Raw genomic sequence first — 16,129 nt, 5'->3', positions numbered from 1 at the left:
TTGTGCATGTCAAAACGTTTTTTTTCTCGTTTTTGAGGCCACCTAGCCCGATGAAAACGGCCAAAACGTCGCGTATGGTGGCCCGGGACGTGGTGCATCTCGAAATCTCGGGTTCGCCGACCGAGTCAACGCAAATCTGCACCGCCGAGGGATGTAGAGCCCATATGGCAGCCTCTCTGGCATTGATTTTTTTCTAGATCGCGCCATCTCGTTCAACGTTCTCCGATCGAGCCGTTTACGATGCAGGATCATGGGTCCCGCATGTCATCCTCTATGAACCAAAATTCTTTCTATTCTTGGATTTTTTGACCCCACGATTTCGGCTACTTCCTTTTTCTTTTGATCCCTTGCCGCCTTGGAAACGTTGAGACCGCTGCTGCTAAATGGGACCCGCATGTCATCCTCTATGTGCAATCAACTTTCTTTTCTTGGAGTTTTTTTGGCACCTCAAATTTGGTCACTTGCCTTTTTCTTTCGATCCCCTGCCGCCTCTCAAACGGTGATACCGCTGATGCTAACTGGGACCCGCATGTCATCCTCTATGTACTATAAAACTTTCTTTTCTTGAATTATTTTTGGCACCTCATATTTGGTCACTTACCTTTTTCTTTCGATCCCCTCGCCGCCTCTCAAACGGTGATACCGTCTTGCTAAATGGGACCCGCATGTCATCCTATATGTACCATAAAACTTTCTTTTCTTGAATTATTTTTGGCTCCTCATATTTTTTCACTAGCCTTTTTCTTTCGATCCCCTGCCGCCTCTCAAACGGTGATACCGCTGCTGCTAAATGGGACCCGCATGTCATCCTCTATGTACTATAAAGCTTTCTTTTCTTGAATTATTTTTGGCTCCTGATATTTTTTCAGTTGCCTTTTTCTTTCGATCTCATGCCACGTTTGAAACGTTGAGGAACCTGCAGGCTCATGGGACCCGCATGTCATCCTCTATGTACTATAAAAGTTCATTTTCTTGGTTTTTTTTCACCCTCTGATTTTTGGCAATTTCTTTTTCTTTTGATCCTGCCGCCTCTCAAACGGTGATACCGTCTGCTAACTTGGGACCCGCATGTCATCCTCTATGTACTATAAAACTTTCTTTTCTTGAATTATTTTTGGCACCTCATATTTGGTCACTTACCTTTTTCTTTCGATCCCTACGCCTCTCAAACGGTGATACCGCCTTGCTAAATGGGACCCGCATGTCATCCTCTATGTACTATAAAACTTTCTTTTCTTGAATTATTTTTAGCTCCTCATATTTGGTCACTTGCCTTTTTCTTTAGATACCCTGCCGCCTATCAAAAGTTGATTCAGCTGCTTGCTAAATGGGACCCGAATGTCATCCTCTATGTACTATAAAACTTTCTTTTCTTGAATTATTTTTGGCTCGATATTTTTTCACTTGCCTTTTTCTTTCGATCTCATGCCACGTTTGAAACGTTGAGGAACCCGCAGCTCATGGGACCCGCATGTCATCCTCTATGTACTATAAAAGTTCATTTTCTTGGTTTTTTTCACCCTCTGATTTTTGGCAATTTCTTTTTCTTTTGATCCCTAGCCTCTCAAACGGTGATACCGCTGCTGCTAAATGGGACCCGCATGTCATCCTCTATGTACTATAAAACTTTCTTTTCTTGTATTATTTTTGGCTCCTCATATTTGGTCACTTGCCTTTTTCTTTCGATCTCAGGGCACGATTGAAACGTTGAGGAACCTGGTGGCTCATGGGACCCGCATGTTATCCTCTATGTGCTATAAAAGTTTATTTTCTTTAATTTTTTCACCCTCTCGATTTTTGGCTATTTCCTTTTTCTTTTGATCCCCTGCCGCCTTGGAAACGTTGGGTAAGGCTGGCGACTCATGGGACCCGCATGTCATCCTCTATGTACAATCAACTTTATTTTTCTTTTGATCTCAAGCCGCATTTGAAACGTTGAGACCATTCTGCTAAATGGGACCCGCATGTCATCCTCTATGTACAATACAGTTTCTTTTCTTGGATTATCTTTGGCTCCTGATATTTTGTCACTTGCCTTTTTCTTTCGATCTCATGCCGCCTTTGAAATGTTGAGTAAGCTGCTGGCTCATGGGTCCCGCATGTCATCCTCTACGAACAATAAAAGTTTGCTTTGTTGGAGTTATTTTTGACCCCTAATTTCTGGCTATTTGCCTTTTTCTTTTGATCTCCTGCCCCCTTTGAAACGATGAGGACGCTGTTGGCAGGTCGGTCCCACATGTCATCCTCTGTGAACAATAAAAGTTTCCTTTGATGGATTTATTTTGAACCCCTAATTAATTTCGGGATATTTCTTTTTTTTCCTTTGATTCCCTGCCGCCTTGGAATCGTTGAGGATGCTGCTGCCTCATGGGTCCCGCATGTCATTCTCTCAGAACGGTAAATGTTTTTTTCTTGGTTTTTGTTTACCAAATGATTTTTGGCTTATTTTTTCTTTCGATCTCCTGCCGCCTTTAAAACGTTGAGGACGCTGCTGGCTCACGGGTCCCACATGTCAGCCTCTATGAACAATAAACGCTGACGATGTCACGCCTCATGGGTCCCGCATGTCATCCTCTTAGAACGAAAATGTTTCTTTTCTTGGATTTTGTACCAACAGATTTTTGGTTTATTTTTTCTTTCCATCCCCTGCCGCCTTTAGGCCTTGTTTACTTCTCAGGTTTTTTTGGGTCTGGGAGGGGAAATTACCGGCCCACGAGTAAATCCCGAAAGTTCCCGAGCGGCCCGTTTACTTCTCATGTATTTTTGGGTAATTTACCGGCCCATCCCAGAACTTCCCGATCCGGTAAGCCTCATCCTCGCGTATCCTCACACACGAGGGTACCCCCGTGTCTCTGGTCGTGGAAAAGGGAAGAGAGGCGACGGGCGACGGGCGGGCGACGGGCGACGGGCGACGGCGGCGACAGAGCCGACGACGGCGGGGAAAGGAGACGGCGGCGGGCAAATCAAGACGGCGCCGACGAGATCCTCCTCCGGCGACTGGTCCCCGGTGAGTCCTCGCGCCTCCTCCCCTTTTCCCCTCCTCCCTAGCTAGGGTTTCTTGGGGTTGCTGCCGTCCGCGACCGGGAGCTCGTCTTCGCCGTCGCCACTGGTGAGGCCGCGGGTGGAATGCCAGGTGGGGAACAGCCCCGATCTCAGGAGGTTCAGCGCGGCCTCCCTAGCCGTCGGGAAGCAGCCGTGGTGCCGGTCAAGGACCGTCTCCATGGCCTCTTTTGTGGCCGCCAGTAATTTAGTTGTTGCTGTTCGTCAGTAATCTTGTTCGATCATAGAACATTGCGTTCATTTGCTTAGCCGATACTACTAGTACTCTACTTACACTCGTTTCTTACTACTGGCTGGCTGCTAAGTGGTGAGTGCTAGTCAGCGTGTGCCCGCCATCCTAGCTAGCAAACACAGCAAAGATCTGACTACAACTCTGCCCAGAAACTCTGCCCAGAAACTTGTTATTGCCCGTCACTCGTTTCTTACTTCATTGTTTACTTGGTGGTGTTGGCTGATAGGTTTCCCTTCCAGGATTTGCTACTGCATTGTCAATCATAATGTGACGTACCTCCTTGTTTGAGGCTTGCTTTGGCAGTATATCTAATTCGAACACATTTTCAAGAGATTACGTACGCATTCCGACATTCAGTATACAATATATACAATCATGACCGAACTAGAGCACCTGTATTGTGGCACATTTTTCAATCAGTTTATTAATACCTTGTTTGATCAACCGTGACAAGAAGGCTAATTAGTAGCCTTGAGTTTACTTGTCTGTGCAACCATCCATGCCTACCTTAAATAGCTTCTACTACTTTTACTTGTCTGTGCAACCACCGGATGATTTCTGTTGGCTATTAGGAAAAGCATTAGTTGCTAAGCTAAATTTAAGGTTTACTTGTCTGTTCTGTTTTTATATAACTGGGTGATCAGACTGCTGCTTCTACTGTCCTACAAACTGCTGCTAGATACTTGTTGTTTAAAAAATATTCCAGTCTATAATAAGTCCCCGGTATTCTGTACTTCGTAGCATGAACCCAGTTTGAGTAAAGCGATGTTAATTGCTTCCTGTCCTCACTGCAATCTTTTCTTTCCCATGCCTAAATGGTTCTTCAAAAGTTTCAACATTATGTCAAAAAGACCAATTTATTCAAGATGAATTCAGATTTTGCAGTAGGTTGGTCTTATACATCAAATTTAATGTATTTTTTATAGATACCTGCCCCTTGGTCTATTGTTGGATTGGATCAACCACCTCCATCTTGGGAAGTTGTGAGAACTCCTGTTTTTGGTATGAATCATATTTACTGCTTGTACTTGATGTGAAACCATGCAATCTAGCTCTTGTATTCTTATTGTCCGCCTTTAATTGCTGTTGTTTTAGTGCTGCAATGAATGCACAAAGGCTAGAGCTTATTAGGAAGAGGAGAGAGGAAGACGACGAGGAGTTCATGTTCTTACTTTTGCCAATATTGCACTATCACAAAAGGAGTAGAAGAGGGAAAGTAGAGAGAACGCAGCGGCATAGCTCTGTCTTGTATGGCATGCAACGTGTTCAAGGAATCCTTGACGGACATGTTAAGAATTGCCGGGTAGCCTATAGGATGGAGCCACACATTTTCAGATCCTTAGCATCCTATCTTAGAAGAGAAAAATTATTGAAGGACAAAAGGATTAAGGTTGAAGAAAAACTGGCTATTTTCCTCTACATGTTGTCACACAATGCCTCTTTCGAAGACCTACAATTGGAGTTCCAACACAGCAACCGTACCTTCCACAAGTGCATAAGAGAGTTCTTCAACATCATCCCTGTCCTAAGTAGGCGATTTCTGAAGCCTCCCATTATTGACCATCCTCATCCAAGAATAGCTAATGATGACCGTTTCTTCCCCTACTTCGAGGTTCTTGTTTTGAAACCCCAACCTTCTTCCTTGCCTTAATCCACATACTTTCTTATATCACCATTTCTTTCTTACTTTGCAGAATTGCATAGGGGCAATTGATGGAACACACGTGCCTATTTCCATATCACCGCACCTTGCTGCCCCATTCAGAAATAGAAAGGGAACCCTCAGCCACAACGTAATGATAGTTAGTGACTTCGACCTTAATGTCACATACATCTCTTGTGGTTGGGAGGGTTCGGCCACAGATGCTCGAGTCCTTCGCTTCCGCAAAGGCCACCGGTTTTACGGTACCTCCTGGGAAGTTTTACCTAGTTGATGGAGGATACGCAAACACGGAAAAATTCCTCGCCCCATACCGTGGCGTGCGGTATCACTTGAAGGAATGGGGCCATGGACACCGTCGCCCACAAAACTACCAAGAGTTATTTAATCACCGTCACGCTCTGATGCGAAACAGTGTGGAAAGGAACATAGGAATACTAAAGAAAAGGTTTCCTATCCTACATGTTGCCACGTTTCACAAACTGAACAACCAAGTGAAGATCCCTGCGGCTACTGCAATCTTCCACAACATAATCAGAAGTCAACATGGTGACGAAGAGTGGCTTGACCATGAAGATGAAGACCTTATTCCTGTTGCTAACCATGTTGATTTGCCCAATGGAGATGATAACCACCAAGGACACAACCTTGCAGGCAATAACTTGAGAGATCAAATAGCAATGCAGATGTGGAATGATTTCCAACATGATTAGCTCTTGTATCATGTAGTAGTAATTTGTTAATGTAATAATGGAATCAATGTACTATGTTTTGTCGGAGAATAAGTTCTTATGTTTGCCAATATGTTTGTAATGGACTCAGTGTATTATGGTTCCTGTCTTATGTTTGCCATTATTCATGTCCACTAGTAATTCTTATTCCTGTTTTATGTTTGCCTTTTTAGTCTAACGGTATTATTCTTATGACAACAGATATGAAGCCGACTTTGCATCCAGTGGGCACACCCAAGTTCAACTTGAAAAAAGCTGCTCTTGGTGTGAGAAAAACTCCACCGACCAATAAGAAAAGGAAATCTCCAAGAGGTACTATTTGTGTATGGCTATACTGTGATATAGAGCAGCAAATTCTTTGATGAATCATGTCAAGTTTTGACTAACACCTTACTAATTTTGTTCAGCAACGAAAGCAAGAGCTCAATGGAATTTGGGGCTTGAGAAATCTCTGATCGATATACTTCATGAGCATAATAATGACTATTACAGAGCACAAAATGGATGGAGTGGGGACACTTGGAATCGAATGACGCAATTATTCCAGGAACGTAATCCGCAGGTGAACTTCACAAATCCCGCCTACAAGATAAAGAAAAAGAACTCAAGAGAGAATACAAGATGCTCAAGGAAGCTCGGATGCAAAGTGGCGCTGGTTGGGATGAGAAGACCTGCATGATAGTTGCTGAGAAGGCTTTGTGGGATAATCTAGAAATCGTAAGCTTCCGTTTCTCCATTCTTATACTTGGTCACAAGCTTCATAATAAGCTTAGACTCATTGTTTCCTCTCACCATTCTTTTGCAGTCCTTTCCAAGAATTGGGAAATTCAAGAGAAATGGCTTTCCTATGTATGATTCTCTTGGAGATCTATATGATGGTTAGTGCACTGATGTTAACTTGTACAATTGCTATCATATTCCTTTAATGCTTGGAGATCTATATTATGGTTACTATACTGATGTTAACTTGTATAAATAGGCCAAATAGCTGAGGGGAATCACAATTTCACTTCAAGCTCTAAGGCATCTCAACTTGATGAAGAGTTAGAAGATGAGAGAGTGGAAGAAGCTGGGTCTGAATTTGATGAGGACGTACAAATTCTGGATGAAGACCCTACTGAAAAGAAAGACGAGGGCACGGGAAGTTCAGCCAGCCGAGGTAATTACCTTCCGTCAAGATTAAATATATATAACAAATTGTATCAAGTGTATATTAACGTTTGCAATTGCTGAATCTAGTGAATGTTGGTGAAAGAATGGATAAGAAGGCAACTGGTGTACCAAAGAAAATTCCTCCAAAGGAATTAAAGAAGCCTATCAAGAGCGATGAAATGGTGCAGGTAGTAGACAGGTATGTGAAGATGAAGGAAAAGCAAGCAGAGGATGAGAAGGCTGAGTCAAGCATTTTCTCCATTGCCAAGTGTATTGCTGCTGTAAACAAAATCCAAGAATTCACCCGTCTAGAAAGAGTTAAGGCTTCAAAAGTCTTCAAAAGTCTTGAAAATCGCGAGACCTTCCTCACTTGGGTCGCTGAAGACGAGGAGTCGGCTATCATGTGGCTCCGGGATGAGCTGCAAGAGTTGACTTGAGGTATGTTTATGTACCATTTTACCTTCTTCTGTAAGCATCTTGAATAACTTCACCTGCACAAAAAATTGAAACATAGTGAAGTAGTAAGCTGTAGGCTGACTTCAGTTCTCAATTCTTAACTCTGTTCTTTTCTCAACGAGTCAGCTATCATTAGATGGTAGAATGCATGGCCTAGACAGGTAGCTAAGGACCAACTTCTGAACTGTCTCTATGCGACCATGCAGTCCCTCTGATATTTGCAATGAACTAACTATTCTGGTTAGTAATTGGAGTAGAGACACCCTTTTTTTATTGGCCATTCAATAAGTTTGTACTGTAAGACTTCTCAGTTCCTAGTTAGTTTGTACTAACTAGGAGTCGTAGTCTTATTAGTTCACTTGCTTATATCTAGTTTTCTGAAACAGCAGGAGCTATTTTTCTTGAAAGATGGTGTTGGCACATTTCAACAACAATGGCGCGCAAGATTCTGTAGTCCTGTGTTGTCATGTATCTTCAGTTAGCATTTATCTAGTTTTCTGAAACAGCAGGAGCTATTATTCTTGAAAGATGGTGTCGGCACATTTCAACAACAATGGCGCACAAGATTCTGTAGTCCTGTGTTGTCATGTATCTTCAGTTAGCATTTATCGAAAATTCACTATCTTGGATATTACTTCTTGCAGTCATTTACCATAATATGTATAACTGGGTGTTGCTGGAGCCGTCAAATTTAGAAGTATATGGTATGACTGATTATTGTCGTTTTTGGTACTGGGCAGATGGTGCATTCTTTTTCTATAGTATGAGATGTTGTTTTGTTTAGAAATCCCTTGGAGAATCCCTTGGTGCATTCTTTTTTCTACGGCTGGCTGCAGCCTGTACATGCAGTCAAATGTTCTGCCCGTGCAGTTTGGTGCCTTTTTTTAGGCAAAGGGTTGTGGTTGCTGGCTTGTGGCTTGTGCAGCTGCACGAATGCATGCTGTCGATTTTTTCCTTCGAAGCCAATGTTCTGAAACTGATCGGTCAGCTAACTGCTAACCATCGGCTCCAGTTCAGACAAAGATTGAGTTTTTAATTTAGTGGTTGTCCATTATCATGTTGTGTGGTGCAAAGATTGCGTTTTTGGTTATCCCATCTCATACCTCTCCTATCCCCTCTCATCCCCAAAACAAAGTAACTAGAGGCTGTGGGGAAGGGTGTGGGGAAATGTGGGGAAATCTGGGGAAAAGTGGGGATTGGGTGAAAGGGGGGTTTTCACCAAATCCCCTCCCATCCCCAAACCCCTAGGGGATGAAAATACCCCAGGAGTAAACAAGGCCTTAAAGCGTTGACGACGCTGCTGGCTCATGGGTCCCCGATGTCAGCCTCCCCGTACAAGAAACATGTGATATCTTGATTATTTTGCAGACAATAAACATTGTATTTCGCTCTGAGCTATTGCAAACGGATAAATTAAATCTTTATTTTTACATAAACAAACTTATATGTTGAATCTCCTTGTTTTGTGTTTTTGCGAAGCATAGGACTTTCCTGTTTTTTTAGAAAAATCCGAACTTTCCTGTTTTGGAGTGGGCTGAAATTGTACGAGTCAAAAGGCCCAGCAGGATAGTTCGAAGGCCCAGATGTCCAGATGTAGCCCAATTGAAATCTTTCTTTTCTTGGATTTTTTCACCCCCTGATTTCTGGCTACTTCATTTTTCTTTTGGTCCTGTGCCGTCTTGGAAATGTTGAGACCGCTGCTGCAAAATGGGACCCGCATGTCATCCTCTATGTACAATAAAATTTCTTTTCTTGGATTATTTTTGGCTACTGATATTTGGTCACTTGCCTTTTTCTTTCGATCCCGCGCAGCCTCTCAAACGGTGAAACCGCTGCTGCTAAATGGGACCCGCATGTCATCCTCTATGTACAATCAAGTTTCTTTTCTTGAATTATTTTTGGCTCCTGATATTTGGGCACTTGCCTTTTTCTTTCGATCTCATGCCACGTTTGAAACATTGAGGAACCTGCTGGCTCATGGGACCCGCATGTCATCCTCTATGTACTATAAAACTTTCTTTTCTTGAATTATTTTTGGCTCCTCATATTTGGTCACTTGCCTTTTTCTTTCGATCTCATGCCACGTTTGAAACGTTGAGGAACCTGCTAGCTCATGGGACCCGCATGTCATCCTCTATGTCCATCAACTTTATTTTCTTGGATTTTTTTACCCCCTAATTTCTGGCTACTTTCTTTTTCTTTTGATCTCAAGCTGCATTTGACACGTTGGGACCGTCTTTGCAAAATGGGACCCGCATGTCATCCTCTATGTAAATAAAGTTTCTTTTCTTGGGTTATCTTTGGCTCCTGATATTTTGTCACTTGCCTTTTTTTTCGATCTCATGCCGCCTTTGAAACTTTAAGTAAGCTGCTGGCTCATGGGTCCCGCATGTCATTATCTACGAACAATAAAAGTTTCCTTTCTTGGAGTTATTTTTTACCGCTAATTTCTGGCAACTTGCCTTTGTCTTTTGATCTCCGCCCTTTGAAACGATGAGAACGTCATTTGTTGGCTGGTTGGTCCCACATGTCATCCTCTATGAACAATAAAACTTTCCTTTGATGGATTTATTTTGAACCCCTAATTAATTTCTGGATATTTCCTTTTTTTCTTTTGATCCCCTGCCGCCTTGGAATCGTTGAGGATGCTGCTGCCTCATGGGTCCCGCATGTCATCCTCTCAGAACGATAAATGTTTATTTTTTTTATTTTTTTACCAACTGATTTTTGGTTTATTTTTTCTTTCGATCCTCTGCCGTATTTAAAACGTTGACGACGCTGCTGGCTCATGGGTCCCCGATGTCAGCCTCCCCATACAAAAACATGTGATATCTTGATTATTTTGCAGACAATAAACAGTGTATTTCGCTCTGAGCTATTGCAAACGGAAAAAAATCTTTATTTTTAAATAAACAAACTTATATGTTGAATCTCCTTGTTTTTTGTTTTTGCGAAGCATAGGACTTTCCTGTTTTGGAGTGGGCTGAAACTGTACGAGTCCAAAGGCGTCAGCAGGATAGTTCGAAGGCCCAGACGGCCAGATGCAGCCCAATTGAAACCTTTCTTTTCTTGGATTTTTTTGACCACCTGATTTCTGGCTACTTCCTTTTTTTTGGTCCTGTGCCGCATTGGAAACGTTGAGAACTCTGCTGCTAAATGGGACCCGCATGTCATCCTCTATGTACAATAATTTCTTTTCTTGGATTATTTTTGGCTCCTGATATTTGTCACTTGCCTTTTTCTTTCCATCTTATGCCGACTTCGAAACACTGAGACCGCTGCGGCAAAATGGGACCCACATGTCATCCTCTATGTACAATAAAAATTACTTTTCTTGGATTATTATTTTTGGCTCCTGATATTTGGTCACTTGCCTTTTTCTTTCGATCTCATGCCACCTTTGAAACGTTGAGGAACCTGGATAATGGGACCCGCATGTCATCCTCTATGTACTATAAAACTTTCTTTTCTTGGATTTTTTCACCCTCTGATTTTCTTTTGATCCCCTATTTTGCCTTGGAAACGTTGAGTAAGTCTGTCGACTCATGGGACCCGCATGTCATCCTCTATGTACAATCAACTTTCTTTTTTGGAGTTTATTTTTGACCCCTAATTTCTGCCTACTTCCTTTTTCTTTTGGTCCTATGCCGCCTTGGCAACGTCGAGACCGCTGCATGATGGGACCCGCATGTCATCCTCTATGCACAATAAAAGTTCCTTTAGTGGATTATTTTTGGCTCCTGATATTTGTCACTTGCCTTTTTCTTTCGATCTCATGCCAACTTTGAAACGTTGAGAACGCTGCTGCAAAATGGGACCCGCATGTCATCCTCTATGTACAATAAACGTTTTTCTTGGATTATTTTTGGGACCTGATATTTGTCACTTGCCTTTTTCTTTCGGTATCATGCCGCTTCTGAAACGTTGAGGAAGTCTGCTGCTCGTGGGTCCCGCAAGTCATCCTCTATGTAGAATAAAAGTTTCCTTTCTTGGAATTATTTTTACCCCTGATTTCGGCTACTTCCTTTTTCTTTTGATCCCGTGCCGCCTTGGAAACGTTGAGACCATCTTGCAAAATGGGACCCGCATGTCATCCTCTATGTACATTAAAGTTTCTTTTCTTGGATTATTTTTGGCTCGATATTTGGTCACTTCCTTTTTATTTCGATCCCGTGCCCCTTGGAAACGTTAAGACCATCTTTGAAAAATGGGACCCGCATGTCATACTCTATGTACAATAAAGTTTCTTTTCTTAGATTATTTTTTGCTGTTGTTTTGTCACTTGCATTTTTCTTTCGATCTCATGCCTACTTTGAAACGTTGAGAACGCTGCTGCAAAATGGGACTCACATGTCATCCTCTATGTACAATAAAAGTTTCTTTTCTTGGATTATTTTTTGCTCCTGATATTTGGTCACTTTCCTTTTTCTTTCGATCTCATGCCGCCTCTGAAACGTTGAGTAAGTAGCTGCCTCATGGGACCCGCATTTCATCCTCTATGTACAATAAAGTTTCTTTTCTTGGATTTTTTTTACCCCTTGATTTTTGGTCACTTGCCTTTTTCTTTCGATCTCATGCCACCTTTGAAACGTTGAGGAACCTCGGGCTCATGGGACCCGCATGTCATCCTCTATGTACTATAAAACTTTCTTTTCTTGGATTTTTTTGGCACCTCGTATTTGGTCACTTGCCTTTTTCTTTCGATCCCGTGCAGCCTCTCAAACGGTGATACCGCTTCTTGCTAAATGGGACCCGCATGTCATCCTCTATGTACACTCAAGTTTCTTTTCTTGAATTATTTTTGGCTCCTGATATTTGATCACTTTAAAAACAACTTGTACGTAGAATGTCCCCTTTTTTTTTGTGGTGAATCATAGTATCCGTGTTGTATTAGAAAAGGGGCCGAAAGTGTTTGAGTTGCCCGTTTGTAGTTATTGGGCATTATAGTCCTAGTAAGTAGGCCCACATCAATTACCATGTAGACGGCAACCCAAAAGGGGAAATTTTGGCCCAAGCGGGGAAGTTGTACTTTTTTCTATTGGTAAGGTTAGCCTCACACACAAAAAATGTCTGGTTACATGGGGCGATCTTTGGAAGCCTGATCGTTACTGAAGGTTGCACATTTGCGCCTAATATGCTTGTCAGCAGGAGGTTTGCTATTTGTTGGAAAACTATGGAAGGGGAGTTTGTTGGTGCATGCATACGTTTGCGAGGAACCAAATGCAGCATTTTGACTTCACCAGATAACTGAACAAAGATGTGTTCTTCACAATACAGCCAACACAAGCATTAACTAATGTAACTAGAGACATAGAGTACAGATTGAGCCTTCATGTTTAACATAACATTGTGTGTGGAGGAGCCACGCACATAGTATATAAGAGTACCATCATGTTGACCACAAATGCATCATCGAAGAGAGTGGTAAATATACTTATTGACCACCTCTCTACAAAAAAAGTGGTAATTAGAACCGAACATGCACCACCTTATTTGAGCTGTGATCCATATTGTTCCTCCAGTGGTGCATGATTGCCTTTACACTTGATGACCTTCTCGCAGTTTTCGTGATCAAATACGAGCACCTTCAAGGATCTGGTGTCAATCCTCTTGAATACTGTGAAGTATCCTATCTTCAAGTCATGTGCTTTGACAAACGCCGACCGGCGTGCGTCCATAACAATCTTGCCATCTTCCTCCTTCAGGCCGACCTCCCGAGATGCAATCGGTGGAGATCTTCAGCTTGATGGTCTCGGCCACAAACCTTCAAACCAGGGCTTAAAAGCACCGGGATGAGCCCATCCAAGAACTTGCGTAAGCTGCCAGGGCGGGTCCGCTCACCGGCGTTTGGTGGCACGATCATCGGGCAGCTCCCTTTTTTTCGAAGATGAGCTCTCTACAAGCTTGATCTTGTTGCCTGAACAATGCAACAACAAAAATGGACCCAAATGGTATACTTATGAAGCCCACAATCTGAACATTATGCCTCTGGATCTAGTTTGGCTATTTCGTAGGAACGGTATATCAGCTTCAACTCATAAAACTGGGAAAAAACTAAGCAACAGGAATAGAACTATAGATAGCATGGCATGGTGGATGCATAGCCCGTGTTTGCAAATAGTTTGTGGGTAGCCCACACTTGCAAGTTCATATCAACATATATTTTCCCCGGAAATTATTCTATTGCAATTTCGACGATTCGCACTTGATCATACTTTTCATCGGCTGCCCAGTTTGGCTGACCGGTTTGTTTATTCGCTAGTGTCCTCCTTCCTATTCCTAGACACCCAAGTCCATCATCATGGGCACTGACAAGGTGTAATATAAGATATATGCCACAAAAATAATACGTAGGATTGATAATGAAAATAAGTTTCCAATGGTCCGTGTCCAACAAGGGACGAGTAGTTTCTCTCCACTTCATCCTGATGTGTGTGGTGAGCAAGCCCTCCCATCAGTATCAGAGGAATTTAATTTGACAAGGGCTACAGGAAGACATCACCAAGAAAGCGTGATGCATGTCTCCTTCAACAAACACAGCAGTACATGTCTGAAGCAAGTACATGAACACAAGTACACCACCATAATAATACTACATGAACACAAGTGATGCCGTCGGTTGGGGAGGCCTAAATAAAACTTAAACTTAACCCTAATCTAATGGACGTCGGTTGGGGCGCGCGACGGGTCTGCCTCGTCCTCATTCTTTGCCTATGCCGCCTACGTCCGTGCCCGCTTCTGGTCCCATGCTTCGCGATAGGGGCGGCCCCAGGGGTATTATTGCGTATGCAGCTGAATACCCAAGATTTTGACAAAACCTTAGAATTTCCTCATAAATCAGGGAAAAATTTGGCAAATACATGAGGATTTTGGCAAAATGAATACACAGGTTGAAAATGAATACCCAGCACTTCAACACTGGCGCAGCCACTGTTCGCGCTCCAGGCGGTCGAGCATGGCGGACGCCGTCAAAAGACCTTGCCGGCGGCGCTGTCCCAGCGGTTCAGTCCTTAGCCGAGAAATCTCCTTCTGGAAGAAGAGTATCGCTTGCTGGCGGGCGAACACCTCATAATGGCGATGAGCCCTGTCCTCGCAGAACTTCCGTTGGGAAGCCTCCAAGATCCGGAGGTCGTGCTCGCTGTACTCCTCCTTCAACCGTGGGTCCTCGTCGTTATCGGAGCTGTACTCCGCGTCGGACTGCGGCTCCGGCTCCGGCTCCGGCTGCGATGGTGGTGGAGACTGCGCGCGGACTTTGAGGCCAAGCCTACAGAACCTCGTTTTCCGATGGCGCGGCATTTTTGAGGTGGAGAGGAGAGAATGGAGCGTAAGCGGTGGTGGAAATGAGAGGATAGCACCGCGGGGGTGGACGGCGTAGTAGGTACTTTATGCTGGTGGTAGGCAACTACCCTCATTTACGGCGGGGTAGGCGACTGGACGCCGCGTGTCCGGCCGCTGCCCTCGTGGCCGCCTAGGTTTAGGCGCGGGAGACCATTAAACGCCGGGGACTACCAACCTTCCCGCGTCACCTTTGATGCGAACAGTCGCGTCCTCCCGCTGACAAGGCGGCCCCACACGCGAAAACCGTCGTGCCGCGAGGCGCCGACGCGCCCGATTCGCGCCCTTCGCCGGTGTGAGCCCAAAAAATGCAACTACTACTACTGTACTAGCGAATAGGGTGAGCAGGCCCTCCCATCAGTATCAGAGGAATTTGACAAGGGCTACAGGACGACTAGTTACATCACCAAAAAAGGTGATGCATGTCTCCTTCACATGGTCTTCTTATGTCATATAGTAAGGCACTAGCAATGATCGGCGCGGCGTGTCTAACTAATATACTCCCTCTATCTCAGAGCTTAAGGCGTAAAAATAAATTCGATTTTTGATCAAAGCATAAGGCGTAGGGTGAACTCTATCCTATTTCTACCGAAGATGCCCCTCTCAGCCGTTTCTCGTTTGCTAAAAACAGGGAGACGATTGACCCAGCTATGGCATGCACACGGTATTCACACTGAATTAACTGCTCCTCCAGTCAATCTCCTCTAAAACCGGTGCCTCATTGGTTGTATACGGTGCATGCATGAGATGGTAGTTAACGAGGAGTCTGATGCGGCTACTTTAGGGAAGAGAGAGAAATACGGAGTAAAAGGAGTGAGTTATTAGAGATTTATGAGGGGCAAGTATGGAAGCTAATTTCCACGCCAACCCTACTTAATCCTTAAGCTGTGAGATGGAGTAAATGTTTAGCAGTTGTAAATATTTATGGGCTTTTCATCAGCAATGATGATGGCACAACATGAAGTGAAGTTTAGCAGCTGTAGCATGATTTTTTTTTTGAATAAATGATGCTCAAACTCACCGATTCTCAAACTGCCCTTACAACGTTAAGGGAGCTGATATTAGGCACGTACCCACTTTCCCTAAGCCCTGAGACAACGCAATCAAACATCATGTTATCCGGAAGTCTGAAACAATCTCAACTGTGAAGAGATCAACATTTAATTTAACAAAACTGTCTAATCCTGATGTGTAGAGAACGCCTCCGTTGCACATATTGCTGCAACTCATAAATAGATCACAACACAACTTCAGGATTATTTTTTACAGAACACAATTTTGTGATGCCATTTGTTATCACTCCTTGGTGTGTATCTTGTGCAATATCGGTTAAATTGCTAGGCCATCTACTAATACTGATGGTTCATGTCTCCAGTTGTGAAAGTAAGAGTTCATATACTTAGCCAAATGCTCAGCTAGCTACCCCATGTAGGAAACTGACCGTGGGAAGGTAATTGCATCCTTCTCAGAATTTGATCTATTAAAAGACATCTGAAAACAAAA

General features: G+C 43.4%; 1 protein-coding gene and 1 pseudogene across 1 annotated transcript; both read left to right on the top strand.

The window, feature by feature from the left end:
• The first annotated feature begins 2,690 nt into the window (after positions 1-2,690).
• On the top strand, positions 2,691-5,788 carry LOC127345540 (uncharacterized; annotated as a pseudogene).
• A 516-nt stretch (positions 5,789-6,304) lies between these two features.
• Positions 6,305-7,313, top strand: LOC139838693 (uncharacterized). The gene is made up of 4 exons (XM_071828812.1): positions 6,305-6,400; positions 6,489-6,561; positions 6,663-6,842; positions 6,923-7,313. The coding sequence occupies exons 1-4, from the start codon at positions 6,305-6,307 to the stop codon at positions 7,270-7,272; spliced, it is 699 nt and encodes a 232-aa protein (XP_071684913.1). The 3' UTR covers positions 7,273-7,313.
• The last annotated feature ends 8,816 nt before the right edge of the window (positions 7,314-16,129 follow it).

The sequence above is a fragment of the Lolium perenne genome, chromosome 3, assembly GCF_019359855.2.
Source record: "Lolium perenne isolate Kyuss_39 chromosome 3, Kyuss_2.0, whole genome shotgun sequence".
NCBI classification, from domain to species: domain Eukaryota; kingdom Viridiplantae; phylum Streptophyta; class Magnoliopsida; order Poales; family Poaceae; genus Lolium; species Lolium perenne.
Note: the sequence above shows the minus strand (reverse complement) of the source record. Positions and strands in the feature narration are given on the sequence as shown.

Excerpts from the sequence above, each read along its gene's own strand:
- LOC139838693 (XM_071828812.1), top strand. The coding sequence starts at position 6,305 with ATGCTCAAGGAAGCTCGGATGCAAAGTGGCGCTGGTTGGGATGAGAAG. Across the intron at positions 6,401-6,488 it reads TGTGGGATAATCTAGAAATC|TCCTTTCCAAGAATTGGGAA; the intron begins GTAAGCTTCCGT and ends ATTCTTTTGCAG. Across the intron at positions 6,843-6,922 it reads GGGAAGTTCAGCCAGCCGAG|TGAATGTTGGTGAAAGAATG; the intron begins GTAATTACCTTC and ends TGCTGAATCTAG.